Raw genomic sequence first — 24,064 nt, 5'->3', positions numbered from 1 at the left:
GTCATCAGTCAGAACTAAATGTCCCTTAAAACATAATCGAGAGTTTAATTGTATTTACTTCTTAATAAATCTCTCCCAAACAAGTTCTGCCTTATAGTTAAGTAATTACAAACGGTTCACACACGGTTCACAATTCAATTCGGTTCACATGAATCATTAAAAAGTACCGGTTCGTGAATCGGACATCATTTGCGCGCGCGCGGGAGAAGGTGAAGCAGTTGTTGGAGAAGCTCGCCATTATAATCGATCTCTTTTTATTCTCATTTCACTCCACCACTGGCTTTATTTCACCTGTTGAGCTGAAGGACAGTAAGGTAAGACCTTTTTGACTCACATTAACCATTAAAACAAAAATGTTATCAAGTATTTAAGCTACTTTTATCAGTTCTTGCACCTGAGGTGAAGTTCTAAAGGTGAATCACTGCAGCTTCATATATCATTTTTTTGTCATCATGAGCGAGTTAAAACGAATATTTGTATACGAACTAAAAGATGAGAGATTTGTGCTTTGTAAGATCGGGGCAAGTTGTCACATTTTTTTTTTTCTCATAGTGAACATTTCTCTGAGTGTGTTTACATATTATGTACCACAGTTTAAAATCTTAAAATCTTTTAAGCTATCTAAAAGCTATTAGGTATTTAATTGCCCTGGGAAAAAAACAACATACATTGACATTCATTCGATGTGGATGATCTTGGGGCATGTTGTCACAGTGGGCACAACCTATTGTTTTTTTCAGATAATCTAACAGTAAAACAATTAATGAAACAGCAAAATGGGGAAAAGGTAATATAAAAAGAATCAAACCATGTTTTGGCCAACATAAATTGCAGTTAACAATGAGAAACTACAACATATAACACATGTGACATCTTGCCCCAATAATAAAACTATAAGGACACAAGCTGCCAGTTCAAATTTTAATTAATTTTACAGTGTAAACCTGATTTTATTATGTTCACCTGATGCCCAAAAGTTGATGATGATATTGCAATTTTAGTTTGGAGGACAGAATTCACAAAAATGTAAGACAGTTGTTTGAAACCAGCCACTGCTAGAGAAAAGAAGCATTTGTGTAATTGGACTTTTGATTCAAAACCTTATAATTGCTGAGATATAGAGTAGACATGCCTTATATATGTGACCTCAATCCACAATTAATTGTTTTTCTAACTATAAATCATCAGTTCAGCTCATAGACCTCAGATGTGATGAGTATAGGAAAGATTTTAATGCAGAAACAGATTGAATGAATGTTTATTTCAGGGCAACATTTAACACATCTCATGCATTATTGTCATTGTGCTTTATATCTGCTTGTAAGGGACATGAACACAGAATATTGATCAGCATCATGCTGGGTCTCTTTTGCATGGAAGCCCACTTCTGCCTCATGATAAATTTTTTTTTTTTTTTTTTTTTGAGAATTATGAGAGAATTATGACATAAAAAGTAGAAATGATGACATACTAAGTCATAATTATGAAATGAAAAGTCAGAATGTACATACTAAGTCAGAATTATGACATACTAAAATGAAATGTATGACTTAAAAAGTCATAATTATGACAAAAAGTTGAAATTTTGGCATAGAAAGTCATTATAACATAAAAAGTTGAAATTGACAAAAGTCATAATTGACATAGGATGACAAAACAGTCAAAATTATAACATAAAAAAATCCTAATTTTAAAGGGGTGGTTCAGTGTTTTATTTTCTAGGCTTGATTGTGTTTTTGGGGCACAGTTTAACATGCTTCGTTTTTTTGAAAACGCTGTATTTTTCATATATTTTACCGTTATTCTACACCTCTGTTTCCTCGGCCATATGAACAGCTTGTTTAACTTCCGGGGGCGTGTTTTGCAGGGTTTATGATGTCACCAACCCGGGAAGAAGCTTGTTGTAGTCCAAACCGGTTGTTTTTGTAGGCATAAAACTGCCATAACTTTGCATTGCATTGCATTGAACTTTCAGCGCTGTAACTTTGCAGATACTGTTCAGTGCTTCCCACAGGTTTGAAATATACTTGCGGTGGTAGCCGGGCGAAAAATCCTCCTATTGCCCACGGCACAAAAATGGTCTACTACATGTGACAAACAAATAATGTGTGATTTTTAACAGTATTTTTATTTATTGAAATTAATTTTAATTACATAGCATATTACATTTAATTACATACTAATATTATGCATTATGCATTGTAAATTATGCAAAATTACAGCATTTAAATGGTTCACCTTTTCCTATGTTCTCCTTGTTGTCATATAGTGTCTCTCTCAGTGAATGGGACACAGATTGTACTAGTAAAATTTATAAAATGAATAATATATGTGTCAAATAATGTTCTTAGTCTTTTCTTCCTGTGGGGGAGACTACAATAATTTACTATGAATTAAATGGAAATCAAATTAAATACAATTTATTGTGTAACCAAAATACCAATAATGGTCAAAAGAAAAAGAAAAAACTTAGCATGTGACTTTTAATTATAAACAAGCCAGAAATACACCGGGACTCTTATTTTGAAATGTCTGTACTATTGCAGGCTGATCCTTCAGATTCTTACAATCGTCTAAAACATTTTATATAAAGACCATGAAGTAGACTTTGTAGTAATTCATCAACTTGAGTTCATTAGCAATCGCTTGGCATAAATCTGCGCTTTTCATTGATTGAGAATCACTTTGAAGTAGTCTGAGGCACTGTTGCGTGAGCTTGTAGAACGCGCAACAGCGCCGCCTTGTGACTTTGCAACATGCAGCGCTTGTTTGAACGTTAGCGGGAGTAAACAGTTCTGACGCACACATAATGAGCAGGTACAAAATGACTAGTTATTCCATCGCGGATGGTTTCATTATCTTGTGCGGATATAAAAGTATAAGAGGATAAAAATAATAAAAGCAAAAATGTGTCTCCAAATATACTTGGGCGGCCCGCCCAAGTAAAGTCTATGTGTGGGAAGCACTGCTGTTTATGCTCAAGCAGCAACATTACACACTAACTAAAATTAAAAAAGTGAAATCGCATTGAATCACCCCTTTACATACTAAGTAGGGATGCTCCGATTAGAATTTTTGCAGCTGATTTACTGACTACCGATTTCTTGTCATCATGACCGGCCAATTCTGATCCCGATTTTCAGATAAAGTAATACCACAAATCATGTTTCCGCCATGAAATAAAAATAAAAACGGTAATTGCGACTTTTTTCTCAGAATTTCGTGTTATAATGTCCAATTGTGAGTGAAAAAAGACTGACGTGCGAGTTATAAAGTCCGAATTGCATGATATTAATGCACAATTGCGTCTTATCATGCAATTCGGACTTTATAACTCGCAATTGTGAGTTTATATCTCACAATTCTGACTTTATAAATCGCAATTCTGACTTTTTTTCTCAGAACTGTGAGTTATAAAGTCCGAATTGCATGATATAAACTTATATTTATAAGACGCAATTGCGAGTTTATAACACGCAATTCTGACTTTATAACTTTATAACTTTATATCTCACAGTTCTGAGAAAAAAAGTCAGAATTGCGAGTTTATATCTCACCATTCTGACTTTATAAAAGACTTAGATAAAAGTTGCAATTACCTTTTTTATTTTTTTATTTAGTGGCAGAAACAAGCTGTCATACTCATTCATGAATGAAACAATGTGTTGAAATTAATTGTATTAACTTTGAGCATCACTTTATAAGGCTCAATCGACGTCACCTGAGTCCTGCTGAAGCTGATGTTTCACTTCATAGAGATCAGTGGCATTGATTCAGTGCTGATGCCAGTCATGGGAAATCCCCTTAAACTTTGAAAGGACACTACAACAAAGATATCGCTTTCATCTTCTGACAACTGATCTTTTTCACGAATGTATGACTTGACCTGAAGAAGGACAGACGCAGGTAATCACTAAGTCATAAGTATGATTTTTTTATTGTCATAATTTCAACTTTTTGTCATAGTTATGACATAACTATTATGATTTACCAAAGCATGATTTTTTTTCTTATGTGGTGGAAATGGGCTTCCATATAGTTTATTTTATTAAGTTATTGCTGGAAGCAAGTGCTGAACGCTGCTCTGTCAATCGCGTTTAATTTTTATTCAAGGGATTTTAAGTTTTCACTAGTATTAGTACTAAAACTGAAGCAAAAATATTTAAGTTTGTTCCATTTTGTGTGTGTTCCCAGAATAGCTGTGCATTCATGGAGGGATTCTGGGACACTGCCTCAGATCTCGTCTCCTGCACCAACCAGACCAACAGCACCAACTCCAGCACAACGGTGGGCGTCATCCTGTTTCCTTATTACCAGCATTCACTGCCGACGGCCGCGCTGTTCACGCTGGCGTATCTGTTCATCTTCCTGCTGTGCCTGATGGGAAACGGTCTGGTTTGTGTGATAGTCCTGAGGAACCGGCACATGAGAACCGTGACCAACATCTTCATCCTGAATCTGGCCGTCAGCGACCTGCTGGTCGGGATCTTTTGCATTCCCACGACATTAGTAGACAACCTCATCACAGGTGAGAGATCACGAGAGAAACGTAGAGATTGTAAAATATAGTTTCTGAAATGTGAACGATATAAGGGGGCGGGGCCTGGTTGAGTTAGTTAGTAGTGTGTTGAAACTGGCGGTTATGGTAAGGGGCGGGACATTTCCCAAACACCAATCACTACACACTGCTCCAGCTGACCAATCAGAGCACATTGTGCTTTTCAGAAGGAGGGGCTTCAGATAAAGGACTCCTTTATCTAAATCTCTCTACTTAATCTCCTTCCAGTCTGTTGGGGGAAACTGTGACCATGATTCCTTTGATTATTGGGGTGAGAGTCACCCAAGCAAGTTTACGTTATGTCGACACCTCAGTGTCAAAATCATTGCCGTTTCATCTGAAATATTAAAGATAGAGAGCAGCACCACAGAACTCTGTCTATCTGAAATCATGCTGAGCGAGTGATTTCACTCATGTTTGCATTTCAGATCGACACCTCGGCAGGGTCCGAGTTTTTCTCCTATCTGCTTCCTGCTGTGATGTAGTTGGCGTGTCTGTTAGAATGTGTTTTACTGTGTTTGTTAACAGATGTTAGGTCTACTATTATAAAATTATTCTGTAACACTTCACAATAAGGTTCATTAGTTAACACAAACTAAAAATGAACTGCAGCCTTTATTAATCTTTGTTAATAATGTTCATTTCAACATTTACTAATACATAATTAACCCTTGTGCGGTCTTCGTTTGGAAAGTACACTCAGGGTCTTTAAGGGTCTCCAGGCAACAAAATGTAATTTTGTAACAAAATAATTGTTTTTTAAAAAACAAATGTAATTTTACTCTGTTTATTAATGTTTTTACTTCATATTTGTGTCGTTTTTGGAGGATTTATCATATTTTTTAAATTTATATAAATAAATAAATATTTTTTTAAATAGGTTTTTATACAAAAACATCTTTTTATGTAAAATTCACTTTATAAAAGACCCACATTTCTAACTTTCATTCATGGGGATAACATGGATAATCTGACATGGTTTAGTGTGAGATTTTTGTCCATCTTTTGGAAAATGCAGTTTTAAAAGTAAAAAATGATCACTTTATCCAGCAGATGCTGCAGAGCTCCACTATGTGCTGTTTGACTGACTGAAAGACATCTTTACACAAGTATTTTCAGCTGGATTCATATCTAAATATTATGAAATCACAATTATGACAATAAAAAGGTACTTTTTGTCAAAGTTTAGCATTTTTTTGTACTGAAAAAAAAAAAAAGTTTTTCAAAAATGTTGATCCTGAGGATGAATTTTGTCCATTTTCTAAGCGGGTCTCATCATAATTTAACAATATTGAAAAACTTTTTTTTTTTTTTTCATTACAAAAAATGCTAAACTTTGACAAAAAGTCACTTTTATTGTCACAATAATATTTAGATATGAATCCAGCTGAAAATACTTGTGTAAAGATGTCTTTCAGTCAGTCAAACAGCAAATAGTGGAGCTCTGCAGCATCTACTGGATAAAGTGATCATTTTTTACTTTTAAAACTGCATTTTCCAAAAGATGGACAAAAATCTCACACTAAACCATGTCAAATTATCCATGTTATCCCCATGAATGAAAGTTAGAAATGTGGGTCTATTATAAAGTGAATTTTACATAAAAAGCTGTTTTTGCTTAAAAACCTATTTAAAAAAGATATTTATTCATTTATTTATGTAAATTTAAAAGATATGATAAATCCTCCAAAAACTGCACAAATATGAAGTAAAAACATTAATAAACAGAGTAAAATTACATTACATAGTTTTTTAAAAAACAATTATTTTGTTACAAAATTACATTTTGTTGCCTGGGGTCTCTGGAGACCCCAAAGACCCTGAGTGTGATTTTTTTTTTTTTGGCTACACTAACATAAAAACAAGATATCACTTCATTTTTTTTATTTGTAGATCTAGAAAGTGTGAACAACTGTACAAAGTTTCATGTCATTTGGACAAATAGAACATTTTTTTTTATTTTAGCCAACGTCGTTTGGGGTCTAAAAAGACCCCAAATATCCTATATGGGTTAAAATCAAGAGTTGAATTTTTTAACATTAGTTAATGCACTGTGAAGTAACGTCAACAAACTATGAACAGCTGTATTTTTATTATCTAATGTTAACAAAGATTAACAAGTACAGTAACAAATGTTTTGCTCATTATTATTTTATTTTAACTAATGTTAATAAATGAACCTTATTTTAAAGTATTACCAATTATTCCTCATCCAAATAAAGCATATCAATAAAATAATTGATTCTTGGGGTCCTTAAAATACTTTACACAAATTGGGGGGTTTATTTTATTTAAATCTGATCCTTAGCATGTGAAAATCTTTTCACTTTAGTAAAATGAAAATTCGTATGATTTAACCAAATGTTAAAAGCCTATTTAAAACTGTTCTTTATTTGAAAATAAACATAAATATGTCTTTATTATTCTTTATTATTCTTTAAATTCTTTACAGCCATGTTCAAATGAACCAAATAAGTAATAATAATAAAACCAACATGTAAACTCTGTCTATCCCTCCGTCGATCCTCTGCAGCCGTGATTTGATTTTTTAACAACAATTCGAGCATCGCTCTATCCTCCTGCCTTTCGGTGATGAAAGTGTTCAGTAGTTGACATAATAGCTCATTGTGTGCTCTAATCTCCCGACATCCATTGATGAGAGTGTTCACTTCTTGATGTAATAGCTCATTCTGTGCTCTTAAAGCAATCATGTGTTCCAGGATCAGGTCAGTGTTTTGCCCCTCGTTCTTGTATTTGTCTTGTCTGGAAGGTAATGCATCACGATCTGAAGCAGACACATGAGCGATGTTCTCCGGACCGTGGTTTACTGCTTGAGGTGCATCAGAAACGCTCATCATCGCATCATCCCAGAGCTCTGCATTATCCACGCTTGGCACAACTGCGGAGGATTCTGTGGAAAATAAAAACGTTTGAGTGTAACAGACATGACAAGATAACGAAAAACTTTTTTTTTTAATCTTAAATTAGTATTTATGTACATTTCTCAGTATACATACCATGCAATTCTCTCTGACGTTTTCGCTCAGGGGTGATGGGTGTCACGCAGATTTCATCAGATTGCGGTTCTGATCCTGACCCGGTCTCTTTCCTCTTAATACCGCCGGTACGCATATCGTCAGCAAACGCAGTGGGTGGTTGTATAGCATTAACAACATCTCTTATATGCCCTAGGGGTGTAATTGTGTATGAGTGATTATAATTTTTAACATCATGAGAGAAATATATTAACCAACGATACACAGAACCACTTACCGATCGGATCGGATATTCCAGATACCGCAGCAGGAGTGTGAAGTTTGGCCTTTACATGCAATTGTCCCCCAGACTTCTTGCCTGAAAGAGTTAATTTATGATAAAAATCATTTAAACAAACACTAAAAATAGCGACCCAAAAAGTATGAATTTGATTCACATCAGACACCAAAACTGCTGGTGGAAACAATATTTAAATCCAGAATCATAACACATTCCTTTATACACATCGATATGTATAAAGTTGAAAATAGATATTATAGTTGAATCATACCTGCAGAGTTCATTCACAACTGTATTCTGCTCACTGTAATCACCTGTTAAACATCATATCGATACCATAAAGACTTTGTTCGATATAGCAAAGCATTGGATACCCCAATAATCAAAGGAATCATGGTCACAGTTTCCCCCAACAGACTGGAAGGAGCCAGAAGAGGAGCAATCTTTGGTGAGATATAACCCACATAAATACACCCATATATCTAACTATAAATCCATCTAACCCTAAATCTGACTGACACTCGATGACCTGCCAATCTGTGACACTGAGTTATAAATCGAACCATAAAACAGTCATTGACAGCCACTGGTCTGTCAATCAGGGGTGACAGACTCATAAATTCACCCATAAAACATATTTGACAACCACTGACCAGTCAGTTTGAGGACAGGTGGACAAATTATGGTCATAAATCATCATTCTGACACACGTGGTGTATTATATAACTTCTGACGATATCGTCAATGAAGCTGGCTTCTAAAAAATATAGCATGAGAATTTCATCTGTATCATCTCAGGGAGCTTTTATTATTTTTATATTATTATTTCATAGTTTCTGTGTAGACAAGCATAGGGCTGGTTATTGTCACAATTTTCACGATTCAATTCGATTATGATTTCGATTCGATTCGTTATCGATTATTTTGGATGTAGTATTTCAGTTTCAGCACATGGCAAATTTTCTCGAGGAATAAAATCTCTCAACTAATGCTGTAAACTACACATGGGAGTCAGCTGGTACTACTATAATAATATTGAAGGTTAAATTAACTTAATTATATACAAACACTTAAATTACACTCAATGATGTTTTTATAATAAATAAGTTTAGAATTACATAATCATATTTCTACTCCAATTTGTTTTTTTTAAAATATAAACATTTAAATCGCGGCTGTCATAACTGATTTATTCAAACATGCATTAAATATTAAAGAACATTAAAAATTATAATGAATATGTAACGGTGCATAGCTATATTTATCATTCTGGAGTTCACTTTTCTAGCTGACGAATGAGTTTATGGTCACTGAATATGTTTTTCTGAGGTAAATGTGACGTCACGTGACAATATTTACAAGCTGTTTTATTGAGTCTTTCCGAGGTTGAAGCACTGATTGAGCGATTACACGAGACATGATACGGATTTCAGTAAGTTGTACTGTATATTTTAACATACCTTCAGATGTTCATGCATGTTTATTCCGCGCTGTAACTGTATTAAAACTGAGGAGGGGATGATCACATGCTTCTCTTGACATTTGACTTGACATTTGATATTCAACAGTATTCTTGACATTTATTCAACAGTGCTTCTGATCTGCCTGCATTGACACTATTCTTGAAGAGCTGCTGTGCAGCCAAAATTTATGCACCAGTTATCAATGTAAAGCTGCTTTGACACAATCTGCATTGTAAAAAGTGCTATATAAATAAAGGTGACTTGACTTGACTTTAACTGAGGTGCTAAAGCGATCTGTCACGCCACATTAAACAGCGCCAAAACAGTATTTATTTTTTGAATCTCATAATAAGATGGACGTCATTTAAAAAACTGAGACTTTGCTTCATATCAAAAGTAACAAAGCACAAATATTGTTGCGATTTATTGGATGGGAGGAGCTACATATTCTGCTCATTCATCAACTGAAAACAGACTAGACTAATCGATTCTTGGGATTTAAGAATCAATATCGGTTTGTAAAAATGAGAATCGATTAATATCGAGAAATCAATATTTTTTTACCCAGCCCTAGACAAGCAACTGTTGGAAAATGCTTCAAATGTATCCGGATTAATGTCTTTAACCTGATCATGTTTTTGTCTCCATCAGGATGGCCTTTCAGCAACACAATATGCAAACTGAGTGGTCTGGTACAAGGAATGTCAGTCTGTGCGTCTGTTTTCACATTAGTTGCTATTGCTGTGGACAGGTAAGTGTTAATAATTTTGAGAATGAAATGAAATAACCAATAAGGGAAATAATAGAGCAGTGGTGTTGTCAAGTGATTTAATATGTTAAAAAATGAACTAATTAATTGATTAATCACACCTAACATTGATATTTTTAATATATTTTTATATTTTAAAAATTTCACATTGAATATCCAAATCAACACAATGACGATTTATTTTAAATATTTGTTTAATGGCATCTTTTTATTGAATACTATGAAGGTCAGTATCACCAATACTGCTACTGATGTCTCTATTAATGGATTTCTTCCCCCAGTTTCTGGGGATGAAATGAGTAATTATGGCTATTCAACATTACAGTATAATTGAATTCCAAATGCCATCATTTGTAACAGTCAGTAGGATTTAAAATATGACTTTTAATTTAAGTGAGCTTAAAACAATCTTTACACAAACCTTTTATAATAAATGTCACCATTAGCTATTCAATTTATTTAGCAGGGCTAAAAATATATATAAAATAAAAATAAAATAAGGCTTAATTTTAGAGAATGTTTTGTGTATATACAGTATATATAATACTGCAATATTTTCATGGGTGAATTATCATCAAAGCTCACCCAAAAAAGCTCAAGTGCAACGTAATTGTATATGTTTAAGTTTGCTCTGCTCGGATTATTGTTATTTATATATAAATCATTTTGAGCTCTAGAAAACATAACATCTGGGTTAATGACCCCATATGTGTTTTCTCCTCATCTGAAACTCAGGTTTCGCTGCATCGTTTACCCGTTCAAGCCCAAACTTACGCTCTTTGTCGCGAAGGTATCGATAGGAACGATCTGGCTGCTCGCGCTCACCATAATGTTTCCCTCAGTGTTAATGTTGACCGTTGAGCAAGAAAAAGATCATTTCATGGTTCATGGTGACAACCACAACCGCACGTACCCGCTGTACTCCTGCTACGAGACCTGGCCTGACCCAGAGATGAGGAAGGTGTACACGACGGTCCTGTTCGTGCACATATACGTGATTCCCCTGGCGCTCATCATGCTCATGTACGGCCGCATCGGGGCCAAGCTGTACACCACGGCGGTCCTGGCCAGCGCCGAGCAGCACGATATTCCTTCGCAGGAGAAATGTCCTGTGTCTCAGAGAAAGATTCGAGTGATTAAGATGCTGATTGTGGTGGCCCTGCTGTTCATGCTGTCCTGGCTGCCGCTGTGGACGCTCATGCTGCTGACTGATTACGCCCGTCCAGACGAGGACAGTCTGGAGCTTCTGACCAGCTATGTTTTCCCTCTCTCTCACTGGCTGGCCTTCTCCAATTCCAGCGTCAATCCCATTATCTATGGCTACTTCAATGAGAACTTTAAGAGAGGCTTCCAGGCCGCGTGTCAACAGCAGGCATGTTACCGCAGCCGAAAGAAGAGACGATTCAGCATTAAACAGCCCAGAGTTGGAAGTCACGGCTGTAGCCCGTTGAATACGGCTGTTAGCGGCAATCCACTCAGTCTGGGCACACGGACGAACCAGATCTTCACCGAGAGCGACCTTACAGGCTGCGTTCGCCTGGAGCTCGAGCACAGGAGCGTGTCGATGGACACCAAGGCTGAAGGAGGAAATGGCGGCATGTCTATTAAAAGGGAAATTCACTTTCAAGAGATTGAGAAAGCAGGAGGTAAAATATATAATGCCTGGGAGCTTTGAAACCACATCAGACTGATGCATCAGTTTGATCGGCAGACAATTATTGGCCGTGTCTGTTGACTGACATGACAGTGGATTAAAAAACAGTCAACGTCTACATTAATCCAGATACATTCAAAAACGCATCTTGGCCTTTGGCCTTCCATCCACGCTGAAGCTATTTTGCCGTATTTAGGTACGTAGGTATTTGAAAACAATGACGTATTTTGGTAAAGTTTGGTAATGTAATGCATATTGTACCCATAGATATTTACACTCTTAGAAAAAAGGTTCAGTTGGGTTCTATATAGAACTCTTATAGAATTTTAAAGAATGCTTCACTGGAGTTCTATTCAGAACTCTAGGGTTCTTGACTCGATTATAAAGAACCATTCAGTAGGGTTCTATATAGAACTCTAAAATCAAGTCAAGAACCCTAAAGAACTCTTCAGTAGGGTTCTATATAGAACGCTAGGGTTCTTGACTTGATTTTAAAGAACTTTTCAGTAGGGTTCTATATAGAACAAGTTATACATATACACACATAAAAATCAATATATATACAAAAATAAAAATCAAGACGATCAAGAAAAAGCTACCCTAAAAAATGAGTTTTTAAATAAGAAAATATTTAAATTCTGTGCATCTCTGATGTGAGGAGGGAGTGCATTCCAAAGCCTAGGAGCATAGGATGAGAAGGCCCTATCCCCTACAGAACGCAGCCTTGTCTGTGGGACTGCCGATAGACCAGCTTGAGAGGAGCGTAAATGATGCTTGGGTGTGTATAAGGTTAAAAGTGCAGACAGATACTGGGGGGCCAGACCATGCAGTGCCTTATATGTAAGCATGAGGACTTGAAAATCAACTCGGAACCTGACCGGAAGCCAGTGCAAGGACTTGAGAATTGGTGTAATATGCTCATTTCTCCTGACTCCGGTCAGGATCCTTCAGCTGAATTTTGTCCACATTGCAGTTTGTTAAGTGTGGATTTAGGAACCCCAGCCAGAAGTGCGTTGCAATAGTCAATGTGGGAAAACACAAAAGTATTAATAAGCCTTTCAGTCACAGAAACCGATAATAAAGAGCGGAGTCTAGCAATATTTCTGAGATGAAAAAGGAGTTCTATACAGTGTACTGAACATGAGAGTCAAAAGATGTTTAAAAATAGTGAACCAGCTTTATGAAGCTGATGAGAGGTGCCAATAAGCAAGACCTCTGTCTTATCACTATTGAGACACAAAAAGTTTTGGGGCATCCATGTTTTTATGTCGGAAATACAATGTGTTAAAAAAAGAAGGTCCAAATTTTGACTAGGCTTAGAGTGAATATAAATTTAAGTATCGTCTGCATAAAAGTGATAATTAAGCCCAAGTGATCTTAAAAGTAATCCAAGTGGAAATATGTAAATGCTAAAAAGTAAGGGGCCTAAGATTGAACCTTGAGGAACACCCGTACAGACAAAGCCGGTCACAGACCGGAATCCACTCATACATACAAACTGTTGACGATCAGAAAGGTAAGATCTAAACCATGTTAAAACAGTCCCAGAAACACCAAAGACCAGTTTCCAGATGCTTGAGTAACAGATTGTGATTGACCAGAATCTGAGGCTATTAACTCTCTGGAGTCTGGAAACGCGCCGGCGCGTTTTGCATTTTTTTCACATTGCTGCAAAACAGACTTAAAATACTCTGTCAGTTTTTGTCAGAGAGACATAAGTAATATATCAATGGAAACTATAAAATGTCTTCTTTTATTTGTGTACACTCAGAGTAAAAACAAAATGTGTTTTTGCAAAATAAAGAAAGCTAACATGATGCGTTATCTCCCTCTAAAGTCCAATCTGATAGTTCTCAGAAAATGAACAGTAACTTAGTGAATACTAATCACAAAAAATGAGACTTATGTCTAAAGAAACGTTGAAATGTCAGGTTTTAAATCGTGTAAGTCAAATCAAAAGCAAATATTCTCTGTTTATGTAATCTGAATGAAAAGAGAGCCATGTCAGACACCCGTGATTCAGCTCATTATCCGCTAATTCGGCCACGCCCACGGAGCGAGCGCTATTTGGAAGCCTCTGATAGTTCCTGGAATGTCACAAGGTATGCCTGTTCTTCATTAGGAGGCATTTGTGGACTAAAGGTGCACAGAGTGCCCTCCGGCTGCAAGTATGAATTGAAAACACAGTATCCAGCTCTCATAGTAATGACAATAAATATAGAATAAATATTATTCCTCTGTATAGAAAATTGACATAAACATATGAGAATCCATCAATATTTCTCCAAATGTGCATGCTTTTAAGCTAAAAGGCTATATAAAATGCCATAGAGGTAACATGAATGTTCAGACACTTTGAATCACAGAAATACATTATATTTTAAAGTATATAATAGAAAACCATTATTTTAAATTGTAATGATATTTCCCAGTATTGCTGTTTTTTCTGTATGTTTGATATACAGCATGATGAGCTTGAGACATGATCACAGAGGGTTTTTTCACATATCCTTCCTGACTGAAAGAGCTCATTATGCAGGTAATTATGTGGATCTTTTGTCTTCTCAGGTGCGAATCACAGCATTATTCATGAAGATTCACGCCTCCACGCATACTGTGTGTCTTGACAAAAAGTGTCTTAAAAATTTAAATATCTATATTGTTTTATATGAACGAGTAGGCAGAATAATTTTTTACATCATTTTGAAGCAAAAATTCTAGTCTACAACCTCAAATACCCAGAAGTCTTGTGAACACAGATTTAATATTATTTTTTGGCATTATTTCAGTGACTTAAGTTTTTGTTTTTTCAGTAACCACGCGTAAACGTTATTCCGTAAAAAATACAAACATCTACATGTTCCTCACATATTATGGTAGCCTAGTTTATGCTGAATACAGTGTAATGACACTTAATATGTTTATGAACAACTGAAAAAAGCACAAATGGTAAGGCATGTCAAAACTTCTCCAGGGCCCCAAATCAGCCTCAGACTCCAGTGGGTTAACAGATCATTGGTGACCTTGACCAAGGCTGTCTCAGTACTATGAAATTTTCGAAAGCCAGTCAAGGGGTTCAAAAAGTTTATTTACTGTAAGATGACTGTGTAGCTGCAAAGCCACAACACGTTCAAGAATTTTTGCAAGAAGAGAAAGATTTGATATAGGACGATAATTATTTAAGTTATCCAAATCGACATTATGCTTTTTTGGAACAGGTATTACAGCAACAGTTTTCAATGCTGCTGGTACAACACCAGTACGCAGGGAATCATTGACAATGCTGACAACAGCAGGGCACAATGAATCCAAACAAGATTTAAACAAGCTTGTAGGGAGGGGGTCAAGTAAGCAAGTGATGACTTTCATACGTAATACCTCCCTAGTGAGCAGCTCAGAGTCAATTTGAGGTAGAAAGGGATGTGCCAGAGAAAATAGACAAGCATAATGTAGAAGAGACAGGTGCAGCATGAATAAGTTTATAAACGTTATCAATTTTAGAACTAAAGAAATGAAGAAAATCATTGCACAACTGATTTGAGACAGGTAGAGAAGTGCCAACATTAACTTTGAGAAGTCTGTTTATAGTGTGAAAGAGATGTATAGGATTACTTTGATTGCTATCTATAATCTGAGAAAAATAAACAGATCTTGCAGACTCAATTTCAGCTCTATATTCCCCCAAGTGGCCTTTCCAAGACTGATAAAATACATTCAGACCTGAGTCACGCCACTTGCGCTCCAATTTACGGCAAGCTGTTTTCTTAGAACGCATGTCATCATTATAGCAAGGGGCAGAACGAGCAAAAGAGACACTGAGAGACTTCAAGGGAGCAAAAGAATCCAAATTAGATGCAAGAACAGTGTTCAGCTGTAAAATCCTATCTTCAACAGGAGCCGACTGAAGATCACTAAGAGAGGGAAAACAACAGAGCCTGCAAAATCTGATTTAAAAAAACCCTTCAGTTGGATTCTTGACTTGATTTTAAAGAACACTTTATTTAAAGAATGCTTCAGTGGAGTTCTATATAGAACTCTAGGGTTCTTGACTCGATTTTAAAGAACTCTTCAGTGGGGTTCTATATAGAACTCTAGGGTTCTTGACTCGATTTTAAAGAACGCTTCAGTGGGGTTCTATATAAAACTCTAGGGTTTTTGACTCGATTTTAAAGAACTCTTCAGTGGGGTTCTATATAGAACTCTAGGGTTCTTGACTCGATTTTAAAGAACGCTTCAGTGGGGTTCTATATAGAACTCTAGGGTTTTTGACTCGATTTTAAAGAACTCTTCAGTGGGGTTCTATATAGAACTCTAGGGTTCTTGACTCGATTTTAAAGAACACTTCAGTGGGGTTCTATATAAAACTCTATGGTTCTTGACTCGATTTTAAAGAATTCTTCAGTGGGGTTCTATATAGAACTCTAGGGTCCTTGACTCGATTTTAAAGACACTTCAGTGGGGTTCTATATAGAACTCTAGGGTTCTTGACTCGATTTTAAAGAACTCTTCAGTGGGGTTCTATATAGAACTCTAGGGTTCCTGACTCGATTTTAAAGAACGCTTCAGTGGGGTTCTATATAGAACTCTAGGGTTCTTGACTCGATTTTAAAGAACGCTTCAGTGGGGTTCTATATAGAACTCTAGGGTTCTTGACTCGATTTTAAAGAACTCTTCAGTGGGGTTCTATATAGAACTCTAGGGTTCTTGACTCGATTTTAAAGAACTCTTCAGTGGGGTTCTATATAGAACTCTAGGATTCTTGACTCGATTTTAAAGAACTCTTCAGTGGGTTTCTATATAGAACTCTAGGGTTCTTGACTCGATTTTAAAGAACCCTTCAGTGGGGTTCTATATAGAACTCTAGGATTCTTGACTCGATTTTAAAGAACTCTTCAGTGGGGTTCTATATAGAACTCTAGGGTTCTTGACTCGATTTTAAAGAACTCTTCAGTGGGGTTCTATATAGAACTCTAGGGTTCTTGACTCGATTTTAAAGAACCCTTCAGTGGGGTTCTATATAGAACTCTAGGGTTCTTGACTCGATTTTAAAGAACTCTTCAGTGGGGTTCTATATAGAACCCTAGGGTTCTTGACTCGATTTTAAAGAACTCTTCAGTGTTCTTGACTCGATTTTAAAGAACTCTTCAGTGGGGTTCTATATAGAACTCTAGGGTTCTTGACTCGATTTTAAAGAACTCTTCAGTGGGGTTCTATATAGAACTCTAGGGTTCTTGACTCGATTTTAAAGAACTCTTCAGTGGGGTTCTATATAGAACTCTAGGGTTCTTGACTCGATTTTAAAGAACTCTTCAGTGGGGTTCTATATAGAACTCTAGGGTTCTTGACTCGATTTTAAAGAACTCTTCAGTGGGGTTCTATATAGAACCCTAGGGTTCTTGACTCGATTTTAAAGAACTCTTCAGTGGGGTTCTATATAGAACTCTAGGGTTCTTGACTCGATTTTAAAGAACTCTTCAGTGGGGTTCTATATATAACTCTAGGGTTCTTGACTCAACTTTAAAGGACTGTTTATGCCGAAAAGGTTCTATGTAAGGAGAAATGTCTTAAATGATTGCATACTTTCATGTTTAAAGGTGCCCTAGAATCAAAATTTGAATTTACCTCGGCATAGTTGAATAACAAGAGTTCAGTACATGGAAAAGTCATACATTGAGTTTCAAACCCCATTGCTTCCTCCTTCTTATGTAAATCTCATTTGTTTAAAAGACTTCCGGAAAACACGCGTATCTCAACATAACACTGACTGTTACGTAACAGTCGGGATCATAAAAATGTACGACCCCAGTATTTGCATATATGCCAGCCCATATTCAAGCCATTACACAAGGGCAGCCAGTATTAACGTCTGGATCTGTGCACAGCTGAATCATCAGACTAGGTAAGCCGGCAAGAACAACAGCGAAAAATGGCAGATGGAGCAATAATAACTGACATGATCCATGATAGCATGATATTTTTAGTGATATTTGTAAATTGTCTTTCTAAATGTTTCATTAGCATGTTGCTAATGTACTGTTAAATGTGGTTAAAGTTACCATCGTTTCTTACTGTATTCACAGAGACAAGAGCCGTCACTATTTTCATTTTTAAACGTGCAGTCTGTATAATTCATAAACACAACTTCATTCTTTATAAATCTCTCCAACAGTGTAGCATTAGCCGTTAGCCACAGAGCACAGCCTCAAACTCATACAGAATCAAATGTAAAAATCAAAATAAATACTTTACTCACATAATTCGAAGCATGCATGCAGCATGCATGACATCTTGTAAAGATCCATTTGAGGGTTATATTAGCTGTGTGAACTTTGTAAATGCACTGTAATATAGTCGAGAGCTTGTGTGGCAGGGAGCACGCGAATTAAAGTGGCGGCGCGCTGCCAAAATCAGTGCATATTTAATGATGCCCCAAAATAGGCAGTTAAAAAAAATAAAAAATAAAAAATCTATGGGGTATTTTGAGCTGAAACTTCACAGACACATTCATGAGACACCTTAGACTTATATTACATCTTGTGAAAAAGCATTCTTGGGCACCTTTAATAGGTTATTTCAAAATTTTCTAGTTATAAAGTATGTTTACGAGCTGTTTAATTCATAAACTATTTATTACAATTAAGAATGTATTAAAACAAAAGGAATTATTTAAAACTAAATCCATAAAATGATCCCATGATGGGAAAAGGTTCTACATATGAAGCGCCTGACGGAACCCTTTAAGATTCTAAATAGAACGTTTTCTTCTAAGAGTGTATGGTTATACTGGCATTGTTGTGCGTGCTAATTTTCATAGTGTTGTTAAAAATAACTGTTAGTACAGTCTTCACATTGCATTCCTGTGTGTGCGACCTGAACATTACAGCAAGTAGTGGGATATTTTCTTAATAAAATGTTGTGCCATAAGAATAGTGAGAGAAAATATTTAATCTTGTTACCGACTTGGTGAGCTTTTATTATGTTTTACACATTTTTTTGCAATATACGATGTTTCAGTGCGGACGAGCAACTTTTGGAAAACTCTTGAAAACGCTGGTCTGGATGGAGAGCGTTTTATAATGAAAATGCCGCTTTCAAATATATCCAGATTAATGTAGACAAAGCCTAATGAAATAGAGTAAATAATATTGTGTAAAATAAGTGTGATTTTGTGTGAATCTCATTAAAATGTATGTATCAGCGGTGTAGCAACCATCAGACATCATAATCTGGTGTTGTGCATATTGTCATTTGTAACAGTTCTGGTTAGTTTTATGAATTAATCATGAGTGTTAATTAGAGAAGATATTCCTTAATGATTGTCTCTGCATCAGATTATAAATATCATCTGCCTGGAAACACATGTGAGGCATTTCATCATTTAGCCTTACGGGGAAATACTGTATGTGAGAGCTGACATTTAAGGAGTGAAACGAATTGTTCTCCTTCACTATAGGAAAACAATAGACCTATTTACGACGGAACAATTTCCAAGAAAATTACAGGAAAACTACATACACCTGCAGCAAATTACACCGCTGTGTTCCTCCCTCACGGCTGAAAGTCATAATTTCCCATGAGAGATGAAGCTGCTGGTGTTCTTGAATCTTGACCAGCAGGAATATGCTGGAATATGAAGGATTACTCTGTTTACGTACCTGGAGATGAAAATCGAGTGTCCTCAGAGCCGCAGATGTGTTTTCAGTGTTTATCTGAAGCTACACCTTCTGCTGTCATTTACAGACAACTCATTAAAGTCATCATGAAAGGGAAGTCAGGATAATCTTCTCTACTGTGATGTATATATCTGAGTGAAACGCTTCTGGAACAAGAACAAATGTAGGGCGGAGCTTGATTTTGTCTGTTGATTGGATGGTTTTGGTTTGCTATTGGTGGATCTCATGTGAGTGACAGGTTGCCCCGCCCTCATCAGAGAAGAGATGCTGCAAGTTATTCTGATTCAAGATTATGATTGATTTAAAATCAATGTCCTACTTTTTTTGTTGTCATTATATAACCCGTTTACCAAATACATCACATTATAGAAGTAAATGAGCTGTTTCATGTTGACTTAAAATATATTCTTTGGCAATTTGAGCTGAAAATGTAATGCTGAGTAAGATTGATCTGTATAGGGCAGAATTTCAGATATGAAAGTGATTTTTTTATACACTTTAATTTTGATATTACTGTGAAATGTGAAAAAGAAAATGGCACATGAAGTCAGTCATTTATCATGAAACACTGCGGCATTAATCTGAGTGAAACTTCACTCTATGAAGGACATTATGAGATTTTCATATGATTTCATTTGTTTTGAAGTTTTCTTGTACAGTGTGTGATATTGGCTCTTTCAGCGCTTGCAGTGATGTAATATCCTGCAGGTCACTGATGTGAACCATGTCACGCTTTTATTTTTGGATGTTGTTTGTCTTGCTGTTGCGTTACTTACAAGACTGACAGTTCGTATAAGAGAACTTTAACTGAGGAATAATCCTCATACAGGTTCATGGTGCGTCTGCTTTGATTATCCAAACGATTTTAGACTCTTTAACACGGTGGAAAAATTGATAGATTCCTCACACTTTCATTGTGATTTATATGTACATTTGTAAATTGTATTAAATTGTTTAAACTGAAGTGTAAAATTGTGTGATGCATTGTAAAATTAAATAAATCAGTGAAAATATTGCAGAAATATCTGTGGTTATTAATTGAAGTGTTGAAATCTAAACTAAACTATGTATAATAATGTTTAAATAACATTAAATCAGGATAGTGTGCAGAAATATGTTGTTTGTAATTGGATATTTTGTCATAAAGGGTTAGTTCACCCAAAAAGGAAATTTCTGTCATGAATTACTCCACACCTTCGTTCATCTTCAGAACAAATTAAGATATTTTTCATGAAATCCAAGGTTTTTTTTATCCTTAAAACAAATTGTTGAATAAAGTGGTTATTTTTGTTTTGTTTTTGCGCACAAAAAGTATTCTCGTCTCTTCATAACATTAAGGTTGAACCACTGCAGTCACATGACTGTTTTAACGATGTCTTTAGTTCCTTTCTGGACCTTGAAAGTGTTGATTATATTGCTGTCTATGGACGAGTCTCTCGGATTTCATCAAAAATATCTTAATTTGTGTTCTGAAGATGAATGAAGGTCTTACAGGTGTGGAACGACATGAGGGTGAGTAATTAATGACAGAAATTTTATTTTTGGCTGAACTAACCCTATAATGGTCTGTAGGGGTCGTCAATATGGAAGCTTGTTTCTGCCACAGAATAGAAAAATAATTGCAACTTTTTCTCACCATTTTTTTTCCGCAATTGCGAGTTTTCACATTTCTGACCTTTTTCACTGAATTGTGAGATATGAACTTGGAATTGTGAGTTATAAAGTCAGATTTGTGTGATATAAACTCGTAATTGTGACAAAAAATTCTGAATTGCGTCTATACTGTATCTTGCTTTTTCTCAGAATTGAGATATAAATTCGCAATTGTTGGGATGTCAGAATTGTGATTAAAAAGTCGCAATTAACTAAGTAATTAAGTCATAATTGGTACTTTTTATCTCACAATTCTGATCCTTTTTTCACAATTGCAAGTTATATCAACAAAAAGTCTCAAAAGAATTGTGATAAAGTCGCAATTTCCTTTTTTATTTTTTCTGTGGCAGAAACAAGCTGTGTGTACGTATATATATATATATATATATATTTGTGTGTGTGTGTGTGAATGTCACATCTCATACAGTGACCGGGATGAAAGGCCTCTGCTGTCGCCACACACAGTCTTATTGTCCCTCGAGTAAGTGACTCATTTCCCTGCAGGTGAGCTGAATAATAGTCTCTGCCGTTTACTTCCAGCCATCTCTCTTTGAGGCGTCACGGCCCATGACTGCCAGCATGCAAAACAACAGAGCCTTTAAGATTATAAACACTGATTGTTGTAAATACAGTGGCAATTATTTTCATGAGAAATATGACGACTGTTTTTACAAAGATGAGTGTGAACCAAATGCACACTTATGAAGTATTTTTATAAACTTGATAGAAAAATAAATTACATTTTTTGAATATCTAAAACAGTTTCACAAAGGGTTAAATGTGAAATGTGTAATTTGAGGAAGGTTTATATCTCATTGTATTGCATGTATTAAAACTACCGAGCTTTGATCATAAAACTAAGCATTTAAATATCCTATTAAGACAAATATTTATATGCATTTTATGTAAGTATCTGCTATACTGTTATAAAGATGCATATTTTTGCTCAGTTTGGGCCTCTGAATAAAACTGAGCTGTTTTTTCCTCCATATTCTCACTATATTAGACTATATGAGCCACTGATGGATCAAATATGATATTTAACATAAAACATAAACTTCTTGAATATTCAATACTGTTCTATTTCAGACTATTATTTCATATGTCAGGCTTTACAGGGTTAATCGCTCATTGCTGAAGGACAGAATGTGCTGTCAGCGGTCAGCAGATAGACATGGCTGTGTCTGATGGACTCATGCAGCTGTAAATCATATGATTGCACAAATCAAAGTCTGAAGAACCGTCCATTTGGCTCAGGTCACGATAAACTGATTTATTTTTTTACAAACAAGAGGTGAGTCAGAAAGACACAATCATTAGCTATTATACTTAAGGAACTGTTCACCCCAAATTGAAAATAATCAACAGTTATGTCATACTAAAACCTGTATGCTGTTATGTTTTTATGTGGAATGTAAGAGATTATATTACATATACAGTTTTAATATAAACTAATACACTTAAAGTGATGCATATTTGTCAGTCATTCATGAATGAAACGGTTCAGATTTTTGTAATATACTAATAAACTGAATGTGTTTTACACAATAAGTTTATATTTATCATCAGTAAATCCAATTTGTTTTAATCTCATACATTTTTACTAATTGAATATTGCTTGTTCCACAGTTACACTGTAAAAAAGAATTGTTGGTTTAACTTAAAAAAAGTAAGTTGCCCGGTTGCCTTAAAATTTTGAGTTCATTGAAATTAAAAATTTGAGTTAATACAATGAAGGAGACTGATTTAATCAACAGAAGCTCAAAATATTATGTTATCTGAATTTTTTTTACAGTGTAGCCATATTTGAGCCATGTTCATGCTTTTTAACTAAATAAATGTAATTGTTTTCACAACAAACAAATTTATGCTGATTCTAATAAATGCATTTTGAAAACTATTTTTGAGCTGAATCAAAGAGATGCAAATAGTTGATTATAAACTATACCATGATTTTTTTCTGAGCGCAGAAATCTGACCAGTTTCATTTACGTATGTCTGACAAATACGCATGGAAAGATTAAGGGTTGGGTTGCATTAATTGAAATTTATTTAGGCCTGAAATTTTGATTGCAAAAGTTCAAAATCACAAAGTTTAATTTTGTTGCATTATAAAAAGTTTCTTCAAAATGTCTCCTTTTGTGTTTCACAGAAGAATGACACCAAACAGGTTTGTAAACAATGCCAGAATTTTCATTTTTGGGTGAAATATTCCTCACTCTTTCCATATAGAACTCTTTTCTATGGATAAAGCATGTTTACAGGCTGTTTATTTCATAAAATTTGATTAAAGTAAATATTCATTAAAACGAAATCCATAAAATGATCTCATAGTGGGAAACCCTATAAGGTTCTCTACATGACGGAACCCTTTGTTTGCTCTGTCTGTCTATCTATAGCTTTAGCTGGATGTTGGAGAATCTCTCCGGCTGTCAGGAGCAGCACAGCTGGAGTCTGAATAAAAGGGTGTAAAGTCAGCGGTGTATTGCTGTCAATCCTGCGATTAAACCCTCCCCGCTGAGATAATTGGCATCACTGTTTTTCCGTCGTGGCGTAAATTTTGCAACTTATTTCAAAACCACTCCATGGTTATCACTGCACGGCTGTTGCGGATGAATGCGTCTATACCGTGTCTCTCTGATGCTGTATATACAGAAAGAAGCGACAGAAAAGCACAATAAATGCCGCTATCAGCCACCTGCAGCGAGGCTTAATCAAGCGTTCAAATCAAGCATCAGGAAAAATTGTGCTAATGTGCGAGCTGGTTATGATTTTCCAATCACAGCAATCCAGCCCTTAATTAGCCCTTATTGTGCTCTTTGAAACTCTCTTGAATACACTTCATTTCATCAAACTTATAATATTATTAAAAGAATAGACCTGCATCACATTGCATGACTTTACACTGACGCCTAGTGGTTGTTTTGTAACACTGCTGTTGTTTTGAACTATTTTTGTAGCTTGTCATTTATATACTGTATGTTTTAAAGCAGCTTCACTGTAATAAAATACAAATAA

General features: G+C 35.5%; 1 protein-coding gene across 5 annotated transcripts; it reads left to right on the top strand.

Annotated features, from left to right (window-relative positions):
• The first annotated feature begins 203 nt into the window (after positions 1 to 203).
• npffr1l3 (neuropeptide FF receptor 1 like 3) lies at positions 204 to 23,577 on the top strand. Of its 5 annotated transcripts, none has more exons than XM_048181375.1 (8): positions 204 to 314; positions 3,757 to 3,906; positions 4,195 to 4,528; positions 9,949 to 10,048; positions 10,802 to 11,916; positions 22,156 to 22,340; positions 23,199 to 23,216; positions 23,446 to 23,560. In XM_048181375.1, the coding sequence occupies exons 3-5, from the start codon at positions 4,210 to 4,212 to the stop codon at positions 11,739 to 11,741; spliced, it is 1,359 nt and encodes a 452-aa protein (XP_048037332.1). In that variant the 5' UTR covers positions 204 to 314; positions 3,757 to 3,906; positions 4,195 to 4,209; the 3' UTR covers positions 11,742 to 11,916; positions 22,156 to 22,340; positions 23,199 to 23,216; positions 23,446 to 23,560. The 5 variants fall into 5 exon arrangements, with proteins under 5 accessions (XP_048037332.1, XP_048037330.1, XP_048037333.1 ...); XM_048181373.1 differs by having other exon boundaries at positions 3,706 to 3,906; XM_048181376.1 differs by lacking the exon at positions 3,757 to 3,906 and having other exon boundaries at positions 4,200 to 4,528.
• Positions 23,578 to 24,064: the final 487 nt, after the last annotated feature.

Source organism: Megalobrama amblycephala, linkage group LG2, assembly GCF_018812025.1.
Source record: "Megalobrama amblycephala isolate DHTTF-2021 linkage group LG2, ASM1881202v1, whole genome shotgun sequence".
NCBI classification, from domain to species: Eukaryota; Metazoa; Chordata; class Actinopteri; order Cypriniformes; family Xenocyprididae; genus Megalobrama; species Megalobrama amblycephala.
This window is presented reverse-complemented; position numbering and strand designations above follow the sequence as displayed.